The 10,226-nt window shown below is 39.9% G+C and overlaps 2 protein-coding genes across 2 annotated transcripts; both read right to left on the bottom strand.

Moving 5' to 3' along the window:
- Nucleotides 1-109: 109 nt before the first annotated feature.
- Nucleotides 110-7,056, bottom strand: cldn15a (claudin 15a). Its single transcript, XM_076725181.1, has 5 exons — nt 2,676-7,056; nt 2,232-2,396; nt 1,876-1,957; nt 1,669-1,776; nt 110-765 (listed from the first exon to the last, which is right to left on the bottom strand). The coding sequence occupies exons 1-5, from the start codon at nt 2,890-2,892 to the stop codon at nt 669-671; spliced, it is 669 nt and encodes a 222-aa protein (XP_076581296.1). The 5' UTR covers nt 2,893-7,056; the 3' UTR covers nt 110-668.
- A 623-nt stretch (nt 7,057-7,679) lies between these two features.
- Nucleotides 7,680-10,163, bottom strand: fis1 (fission, mitochondrial 1). The gene is made up of 5 exons (XM_076725183.1): nt 10,109-10,163; nt 9,531-9,663; nt 8,975-9,051; nt 8,634-8,739; nt 7,680-8,527 (listed from the first exon to the last, which is right to left on the bottom strand). Exons 1-5 carry the CDS (start codon nt 10,151-10,153, stop codon nt 8,424-8,426), a joined length of 465 nt encoding a protein of 154 aa, XP_076581298.1. The 5' UTR covers nt 10,154-10,163; the 3' UTR covers nt 7,680-8,423.
- Nucleotides 10,164-10,226: the final 63 nt, after the last annotated feature.

Below are 10,226 nucleotides of genomic sequence, written 5' to 3'. Positions count from 1 at the left end.
GAGCTCTGAATAGTCTTGTGCTGGTGCCTACATAATTTCCAATCATTAAGCACAATGATAACTTTATCAACTATATGAATGCAATCAAACTGAAATGTTTAACACAATACATAACACATTTTATTGTGTGCAATTGTAAAAAACAAACAAACAATAAAACCATCAAAATGAAGATAACTTGTCCTCCACCCTCTTTCGCATGTACTATCTATAAAACTGTACAAAACAACTCACACAAACATCTGGATTACCACTGAGTTGACCTTCTCACAAATGTCTCAACATTTGTATGCAGATCATCAGACTGGATTTGATTTTTATGGAAAAAAAGTGGCCGTATAAATGTATTCGTGCTAACATCATCAGGCAAACATAAATAGAATCATTGCAATCATACAGTATGTTTTTGCGCGGTGACGTGCTAAGTAGCATAGCTTTTTACACTTTCAATGCTATCATTTCGATGCTATCATTTTGACAGAATACACACTTTATATTGTGACTATATACACAGTACTTCCATCAGTGAACATGTGATGGACCTTAAGCTCCTCTCCAGAGTCATGGACTGCAGTGTGAAAACTGAACACTAGGAACTGCTATCAACAAAAACTGAGATGATGAAAACGTTTACCCAAGGCATTTGTAAGAGATTGGATTTTTTCTGCTCAAACATAAGCATTGCGTCCGTAAGTACTAGCACCCACGCTTCTGGTCGGTGCAGCTCCAGAATATACAGTTCCTCTGGTTTGATAAGGCAAAGGGCTGCAAGACAAGACGGTTTAACAAAAACATCAGTCACTGAAGCATTTCACAGGCCTTCATCACAGAGGATTTGACTTGCAATAACAGAAAAGCACAGGGATAACATGGCGTGACAGTGAGCCTGCATGCATAATACCCGCAATACTGAAGTAAATGGAATTCAGGAATCTGTAATTTTATTTTTCACACCAGTCAAAATGTCTCTTGTCTCTCGCACAATGGTATTATGAGAAGGTGGTGTTAAAATTTATGCTGTTTTCAGCCCATTTGTCTGAGCACTGCGTACTACAGCAGTGTCTTTTTTTTTATCCTACCACTGGGGGCGCCAAACTCACATTTCACATCCTACACATAGTGACACTGTCCAATGAGAGCTCCTAACAACACACAGGTGACTTAATAAAGGTCTGCCACTGGAAGGCATCAGAGACTTTCAGGATTTCCCCACAGCAGAACATGCGTCATGTGTTCAATCTGTGCATTGAAATTATAAAAGACTTGGCTAATGAGAAAATAAGTGGTGAACCATAACACAAATAAAAAAAAAAAATCTATTCAATTTTTTGTATTGGTGCATTTATTTAATGTTTTAATGTTACTTTTTTTTTTTTTTTTTTTAAACTGTGTTGATTTTCAAAAATCTATTTAGATATTCATTCTAGTTTCAAAATACGTATTTATCATTCGTTTAAATTATTTTTGGATCAATATATAGATATACCGATAGGCAGTTCATTCTTTCATTAATTCACTTATTTAACCTCAAAGTGACATCTAGTCTATGGAGGAACTAGAGAGCGATGTAAATGGTTGTAAAGCAATGCATCAATTGTTCCAAGTGAGCGATTAACAGAAAACCTATCAATAAATGAATGCTTATCAAACAGTTTGAACTGAACTCACTATTTTTCCTCCGTGCCCAGTTTGCAGGAGCAGGTGAGGCAGACTCCTCCGGCGATGGCGAGCACGGCGGAGCACCAGCCGATGTAAAGCCCTTCTCCTATTTCATACCTGCGACACACAGCAGAGTTTCAGTCAGCCAACGCTCACGTTAGGCCTTTTAATCATCCGTCTCAACTCCCCCAAGCCCCCCTACCACTGTTGTCTTACCTTATCCCAGGATAGAAAGGGTCAAAGAAGTCCTGAGTGATGTTGAAGGCGTACCAGGACACTGCGATCATTGTGCACACGCCTTTTGATAGAAAAAGAGGAAATCAAATATTTTTAAATCATTGAGAAAGCAGCTGGGAAGCTGCCAACACAGAGGTTCAAAGTCTGACAGGAAACCTAATCAATTATTAGACATATTCATTAGCCATATTTAGGAGTGAAGCTCCTTTATCTTTTCACAGGTCATTAATGTTTGGACTGGCCAAAAACAGCAGAACCTTTCGTCTCTTTCTTTCTTCTTCATCCTAAAATACACACATTTTGCTTTTCTAATGCATTTTTCACATCTTTGTTACCTTCAAGTAAGAAAAAGACCCCAGCCGTGCCAGCAATCCTCCCTTTAAGGACATAGTTCTCCCCTCCAGCCTTGGAGCACTGGAGCCCTATCAGGCCCGCAATCAGTCCAATGGTGCCCATCACTATCGAGGCGATCATCAAGGCACGAGACGCTTGGATGTAACCTGAACACAGTATCGAAATTAACAAGAAGGCACCGTCTTTTACGTGGACCATTTAAGGTTCAATAGAGCAAAAGTTCAGGGTGTCCAAAGATCCATAAAATGTTGAAAATTTCCTTTAACAGGCATTTTTTTTAATGGTATAGCCATTTTTCCTGACAAAGCAAGTGCTTCATGTACTTTATTTAAAGTTTAAGTGATCTATCATTGATGTTTTCTGGGTCAAAATGTGTGATTTAAATTACTCGTCACAATTAGATGAGGGATTTTTGGTCAACGTACCACTCAAAGCGAGCAGCGACGGGAACTCCCTGCAGTTGTGTACCCCGGTCGAATCCGTCGCACATGACATCCACAGGTTTTCGTAGATGGTGGAGGTGGTGATGACGTTCCCGTCCACGGTGGACGTCCTCCAGTAACGGTTCGGCAGGGCGACCCCCACCATCACCCAACCGAGGAACCCCAGCAACAAAGCCACTACTTCCACAATTGGATCCATGACCCCTCCTCGACCCAGCAGTCAACCAAAAGTATATCCAGAGTTCAGATTAAAAAAAAAAAAATCCCCAAAATTTAATTATGAAAACCAAAACATTTGATTTTGAGTGAAAGTCAGTGAATATCTGAGCGTGCGGTGCGTCTGCTCTGCCACAGTGAGATGTTGTCCAGCTCAACAGATATGTATAATGATTTATATGACTCGCCTTCTCTCCTCCCCCCTCCATTCACACACATAGTCTATCTTCTTCTTCTTCTTTTTTTTTTTTTTTTTTTTTTGCATTTTACACCCCTGAAACTGAACAGGTGTTTATCGGCTCACTCTCAGGGTCCAATGGTCATCTGTCTCTCTTAATGACGCTGCACTGTGTGTGTTTATTAGACACATTCAGCCACTTTTTTCCCTTCGAAATGCATCAGATGGCACAGAATTGATCCCATCCAGTTCAATTTATGAGCAGATATTAACAGATTAAACAATTTGATGGACAATTAAATGTTATTAGCAATTTATGAGAAGCTTGCATTTGTTTTTTTTGCGAAAAACTTTTGGGAAAAATTTTGTTTTCATACTGAAGTGGCATTATACAGCTCACAGCACGTTTTTGAATAAAGCCAATTGCACCTTGTTAGTTTTATTATTCAGTTTTGAAAATCTCAAGGCCATAAGACACAAGGTCACACTCACTAAGAGGCACACCCAGCAGTTTACAACATTTTGGAAAGGGACCAAGATGTACTTAGTTTAAGCTGAAGCCTAAAATCAGAGCTGAGAGCAAATGACAAAGGTCTAAAGTTATCCAGTTCATCCTGAAGTTTCTGTGCTTGTGTGTCTTCATTAATAATCCTCCTGATAGCTGCAGGGACAGTGTTGCCAAACCCAGGGCACACAGTTCACACACTGATAATAAGATAAATCTTGACCTGCGACATTTGAGACAAAGCCCTCACGCCCACAGAGGCGAGGAGATTCTTAAGCCACATGTAAAAAAAAAAAACAAAAAAAAAACAATTCTGTGAAGGTCAAGCACGAGGTTCTAGGAGCAGACACACAGCTCGCCGACAATAAACCCGATCCAAGCTGCTCATTGGTTGTCTGCAAGGAAGTAAAAGGCGACGTGTTTGCAGAGGACAGTTTGCTATCTGTAAAACAGCTGCAGTGACACAGAGATGGCTGTAAAATTTAATCAAAATCTGTTTCAAAGCAATGATAGCAATTACCCAAGACAATAATGTTAGATTTTATGGACTAAAAAGGATCACAAGCTGCAAACGGTTTTAACATTTCTGTTCTTTTCTATGTTCTGCAGAACTATTCTTCCTGTTAGAGTCACTTTGTGAAGCAAAAAGACTAACAGAGAAATCACTTTTTGGATGAGCTGAATTGGTAATAAGTTCTCCAGAGGCTGCTGAAGTTACTACTGATGAAGTAAACCGATTACAGGCGACCTCATTTTTCTACGATAACAATGAAAACTAGCACATGTAGCATTATGAAAGAGCCGGGTCGCACAGCAGTTAATCTGGGTGTTAGCTGTGTGCTTCTTGACGGTAGTGTTTTTTACTAGAACATCTTCATTTCTCATTCACCAAGTTTGATATTTCACAGATTGTGAGCATGTTAGCATCTGGCTCAAGGCAGCAGTGCACGGCCTCAGAGAGCTGCTAGCATCGCCGCTCTGTCACGATAAAGAAAAGTACATTTAGCATTTGAAGCTGCAAGGACTGATTTGTTTGCCAATGTGAGGGCACCAAAAAGAAGTTGTGTCCACTCAACACTGGCATGAAGGCAGAAATTCAAACCACAGGTTGACCTAAACTCAATGGCCTCATCCTCTTCACGTTCACCTGAGCTTCTCTGAAAACTGGATCCTGCCCTGTCATAAACCTCTCATTTTATGGCCGAGCTGTTTGCAAAGGCGGCTTTTACAGCTCACCTGGCCACAGCATTGGTTGCTGATGAGTTTGCGTTGTTAGATGCCAATGTCATGGTGGCTTTGTCTGTGAAAACAAAGTTTATGTGATATTTTTAAAGTGAAGCCTGAAAAGAAGCCCATAATTTGTCTATGGGCTTTCGAGGAATAACTCATTACAGGGAGGTGAAATGAACATGCGACCAGGACAGACAACACAGAAACCTGCACAGAAGAAATAAATATAAAAATATGAAAGGTGACTGTTTATGCTGGTTTATTCAATGTAGAACCCTCTAAAAAAAATGCACAGTTTTCTGCCAAATGACATCAGTTTGGGTTATTTCTTCACTGGCTTGAAGTGGGAGGAGGTCAGCTGTCACACACTTCATTGCACCAATCAGAATCTTGCAATATTTGACTGAAGATATGATGACAGCGGTGGGTTGTTGCTCATGTTGCCAGGCAGCTGTAGATTAGCTGGGTTTACGAGCGTCGTTATCAACATTTATTGTTAAATAATAATATTGTTCATCCATAAATTTCTACTGTTAGTGTTTGTTTTCAGGGGCTTTAACTTGGGACGAATGTGTACAAAGTTATCACAAACAAGTATTTTTCTGAATTTTCACATAAACCCTGATGGAAACTTCCTGCAATGACTTACAGTTCGGTGTAAGATGCTAATCAATCATTATTATTATTATTATTATTATTGCTTAATTGTCTGGGCGGTGTGGAGTTAAAACCACCTTTCATGCTGTTATGATAAAAAAAAGTACAAGTGTCACACAAATAAGATAAGAACAAGAACGCTGGCTGCTCTGTGAGGCCTCTTCATGGTGTTAGCATTTAGCACAAGGCACACTAGCATGGCAACATGCTAACGTTTACCACATTCACCATTTCAGTTTAGCATTTTAGCGCGTTCATGTTTGCTAATTAGCTCTAAGTACAGCTGAGGCTGATGGGAATGTCAATAGTTTTTTTCAGGTATTTGGTAAAAAAAAAAAAAAAAAATACATTGATGATGTTGCTGGATTAAAACTGAAGAGATCACCAGTTATTACAGTTCTTCCTGGGGGGAAGGTGAATGTGTGTACCAGATTATGTGGCATCCATCAAGTAGTTGTAGAGACATTATAGTCAAAACCACAAAAGACAACCTCGTGGTGGCACAAGAGGGTCAGGGGGGCACCGAAGTCTCTAGTAACTACAAACGCCTGTACAAAACTGACCGACCTCCCATCAGACTGATCGACCAACAGACCAACATATGCAAAAGCAAATTAAGCCTTCATAACGTCCTTTTTGTGGTGTGAAGGCAAAAAAAGTTGGTGTTCCTCACAAGATTGTTTTTGTCAGAAGACTAACAAATGAATGATTTTATCCAGAAATAAGATCTCTAAAGGTTTTTGCTGTTCATCTCTTCAGGCCTCGATGCTCTGCAAAGAAAACCTAAGACTGTGATCAGTGCAATAAATACATAGAAGGAAATCATCAAAGCCAGGAAGAAATATTTCACAATAACGGCATTGAGCGTTGTGACAAAAATCAAATTTTACTGTCTGTCTGTGTGCCTGCAGTAATATAAAGTGACAATGAACTGCTGTTCTGCTGGATTATACAGTAACTTCAAATTACTGTGTGATGACATTTACGGGACGCAACTTAACCAATACACCGTGTTCCCAGACGTATTCCCTTTCTTCAGGTGATGACGCATTAATATCTCTCAGCCGTGTGTTGAAACCAGCGGATACTCAATGAACGTTGGCCCTCGTGACTGAAAGTCACTGAAGCCGATCTGAATTACACTGGCTCTGAAGAATCATTGACGTTAAACTGTGTTTTTCTGAGCATGGGATGAGCCTGAAGACAAGATTTGATGAGTTTTACATTTTCTGGAAGACTTCTACCCACACTGACGGTCTGGTTTTCTCTCCGTTTACCCACCCCTTTCACACCAAAGATTTGTTTTCACTGATCTGTCCCTGGGGAGTTTCGGTCCCGTCAGGTGGGTTAATGAGTAACATCCCACGAGGCTGATAACGCCACACACAGCTGATAGCCTCCATAAGCCTTCCTGTCGTAAAACGGCGTCTTGGATCGCCCCGGGGGTCAAGATGTGAGGACGATCGACGCGAGTGAACTAGGCCAGGCACGTTTTTGTTCAAACACGTACAGGCTGATCTTACTGCTAAAGGCTCCGACGCTCAGATAATGATCATAATGCACGCTCGTACACGGTGTCCACCAACACCTCATTGTAAATTTAATAGCCAATAAATGACAGTGATAAGAATGGAATTATATACTCAACTTTGCTCTATCAACAACAAATATTTTATGGAAACGACTGATAAATGATTGTTTACATAAAGGGGAAAAGTTTCCTGGTCTTTCATCACAGTTAAAAAAATAAGACTTTGCATGATATTCCTTTTTATGCAGATGATACAGTTTTGTATGTAATTTGGTCTTCTTTCTTTCAAACAATAACAGGCTTTAAAATCTCATGTGGAGCAACGGCCACAGAAATGAAAGATGAGCTTCTTATATCAGAAAATGGGGACTCAAAGCATTCAATATGAAATAAATACATTGTTTTGATATGATCATATAATAACTTGACGTGAGATGACCCAACATCATTTTCAAATGAGCTTGATTTGAAAAGTTATTTGATCCAGTTTCTTCTTACAATAAACAGTTTTCTGCAGGTCATTTTTATTTGTTCCAGCTGTTTTTAGTTCATAACGTCCCTCACAAAGCCATCTTCCCAAATTACCATTTTATGTCATAATGATTATTTCATTTCATAAAAGTCTGTTCTGTTTGGTGCTCAACACTAACTTCCTCCGAACACAATTCCCTCAGTTCAAAATCATTTTATTTAACAAGATGGGAAACACAACCCATTAAATGTAGCACAGGTATGTGTTAGGAAACTCATTTTACATGACAAAAAGGTATTCATTTCTATTATTCAGAACAAATGAGAAGAAACCTCATGTCCGAAATAAACGCAAGCGTCTCGTCAACACCTCCACAGCGGCGGCTGGATTTGCAGTCTTCTACCAGCAGCGCGGCGGAGGCAGCTCCACCTCTCCAGCCATCAAACCATCACAAGTGACACTTCCTACGGCACCAAAAACACTTTCTGGAACAATGCGCTTCTTCATGTCAAAAATAATTAGACAGGCAGGCCCACAACTGCACTTTTATAAAGATATTATTTTTACAAAATATAAATGACAACTTAGGAAGTTTAGGCGGAGGTGCACACTAACTAAGAAAAACCATAAAGTTGAGCTGCACCTTGACTAATCTAACTTATTTACAGAAATGATAAGAAAGTGCCATGCTATGAGTGTGATTAAACTGCTAAGTAATGTCTTACGGTTTGTCTTATGGTGAATCTCAACCCTGTTTAAGTGTGAACACGGGTTATTCGTTGCCATTATTCAACCCTTTAATGTGCTGCAGTACATATTCTTCAACTTCAAATCAAAATGTTAAATCCATCAAGAATCCACCACAAATTTCATTTCTTTAAGCGGGGGACGGGTCAGTGTGTCAGTCCAGCAAAATGAAAACACGGTGTCCCATGTCCAGGTTAGGATTTAGCAGCTCCCTTTGACACAGCCAGGCCGATGAGGCCCGCCAGACCGGCCACGCCAAGGCCGATTCCCCCCACGATCGCCATGCCAACCAAGCCGTCTAGACGACAACAGGTGAGGGTCAGCATTTAGCATTCATTCGCCCCAACGCCAGGGCGAAATAGATCAAATTCTGGTATTACGTCACGACTCAGATCAGTTCTTACCTTTCTTCAAAGCCTTGTTGATGAGGTGCTCCAGCTCCAGAGCCTGCTTGTTCCCGGGCTCATTCCTGAGGAGAGTTCGGATGTACTTCAGGGCTTTCTCATATTCCTTGAAGAAGAACAGGGCAGAGGAAATAAAAGCAGCCTCAGACATTTGCACGGTTTATACAATATAATCAAACCTGAGGGCTACATTAAAAATGATGAACATGATACAGTTTTAATGTAAATGAATAATCATTAATGTGTGAGGTTTCATGCACAAATGATCAGGAGAGCTCAGGCAGAAAAACCTACAAATTCAACAACATCAATACTGCCACGGCTTTGAGAATGAAACTCACTTTGAGTCTGTAGTTGGCCACTGCAAGGTAGAACAAGAAGTCCCGGGAGTCGTCCTTTGATGCTTTTTGAACAAGTTCTACACACATACACACACACACACACACACACACACACACACACACACAAAAAGATTTAAACTGTTCACTTGTGAATGAATAAATGTCATCTTTATGTATTAATGCATCACATCATTTATATAATAACAACAGTTGCCTAGGTACATTTATATATTTACATCCTTCTGAAACGACATCCAATAGGCAACAAGATAGCATCTCTAATATTATCATTATCACGTTAAGCTAAAGCAACCAGGTAGAGCTGAAAAACATGCCAAGTCATTGATTAGTCGATCAACAGAAACAATTTTGATAACTGATTAAACTGAATGTCAAATATTTCCTGGTTTCATACTATAGATCTCACACATGCTGCATTTTCAAGTCAACTCAAAAATTCACAAAGCCAATAATGTAATGACTGAATAATACATAATACAACAACCCTCTACTACACACAATGACGATAAAAACACACGTTTTTTTATGTACTCACCTTCCAAGAGTACAATTCCCTTCTTGATGTCTTCTGTGTATTTACTCCTGATCAGACACCAAGCATATTCAAACTTTGTGTCTTTGGAGACGGCTCCCTTCACCAGCTCACTGTTGTATTTCTTCTCAAATTTCTGTCAAAACGCACAAAAAGACCGAAACATGAAGGGACCGCGGAAGTGAATTTGCGTAATATTTGCTTTTCATTGAGCGTTTTGGCAAATCCTGTAGTACTGTTTAATATTTTCTAAGTTAAAAAAAAGCGACAGCAGTACTTCGTCTCCAGTTATTATGGTATTAAAGCCCCCAAAACACATATAATTCACAAACTGTTACTAGCATGAGTCATATCATTCGGACATTACGATGACACCGCGACCAGCGTTTGATCATAAACATCATCATTAGCATTTAGCTAGCTATGTGACGCGACAAAGTATCCTCCTCCACGCCGCTTTTTAACCAAGTTTAAGCCCTTTTCCCGGAAAAAAACGCGTTGTAAGACCCTCAGTATGTGTCGTCCATGTGTTAATGTGTGTGTCTTATGACAGAAAGAGGTTTAATAATTTGAAAACTTACTAAAAGGTCCTCAGGAGCTACCACATCGCTCACAACAGCCTCCATGTTTCCGGAAAGTGACTACGAACACGCCCACTTTTAATCACGTGACATGGGTATCTGAGACGTCATCTTTCAG

The sequence above is a fragment of the Chaetodon auriga genome, chromosome 24 (assembly GCF_051107435.1).
Source record: "Chaetodon auriga isolate fChaAug3 chromosome 24, fChaAug3.hap1, whole genome shotgun sequence".
Taxonomy (NCBI): domain Eukaryota; kingdom Metazoa; phylum Chordata; class Actinopteri; order Chaetodontiformes; family Chaetodontidae; genus Chaetodon; species Chaetodon auriga.
Note: the sequence above shows the minus strand (reverse complement) of the source record. Positions and strands in the feature narration are given on the sequence as shown.

What these genes read in the sequence shown, in the direction of transcription:
- fis1 (XM_076725183.1), bottom strand. Translation starts at nt 10,153, where the DNA reads ATGGAGGCTGTTGTGAGCGATGTGGTAGCTCCTGAGGACCTTTTA. An exon ending in GGGAATTGTACTCTTGGAAG is followed by an intron (nt 9,052 to 9,530) that starts GTGAGTACATAA and finishes GTATGTGTGTAG; the next exon opens with AACTTGTTCAAAAAGCATCA. An exon ending in CAACAAGGCTTTGAAGAAAG is followed by an intron (nt 8,528 to 8,633) that starts GTAAGAACTGAT and finishes GTTGTCGTCTAG; the next exon opens with ACGGCTTGGTTGGCATGGCG.
- cldn15a (XM_076725181.1), bottom strand. Translation starts at nt 2,892, where the DNA reads ATGGATCCAATTGTGGAAGTAGTGGCTTTGTTGCTGGGGTTCCTCGGT. An exon ending in GGTCTTTTTCTTACTTGAAG is followed by an intron (nt 1,958 to 2,231) that starts GTAACAAAGATG and finishes TTCTATCAAAAG; the next exon opens with GCGTGTGCACAATGATCGCA. An exon ending in CTGGGCACGGAGGAAAAATA is followed by an intron (nt 766 to 1,668) that starts GTGAGTTCAGTT and finishes CTTGTCTTGCAG; the next exon opens with CCCTTTGCCTTATCAAACCA.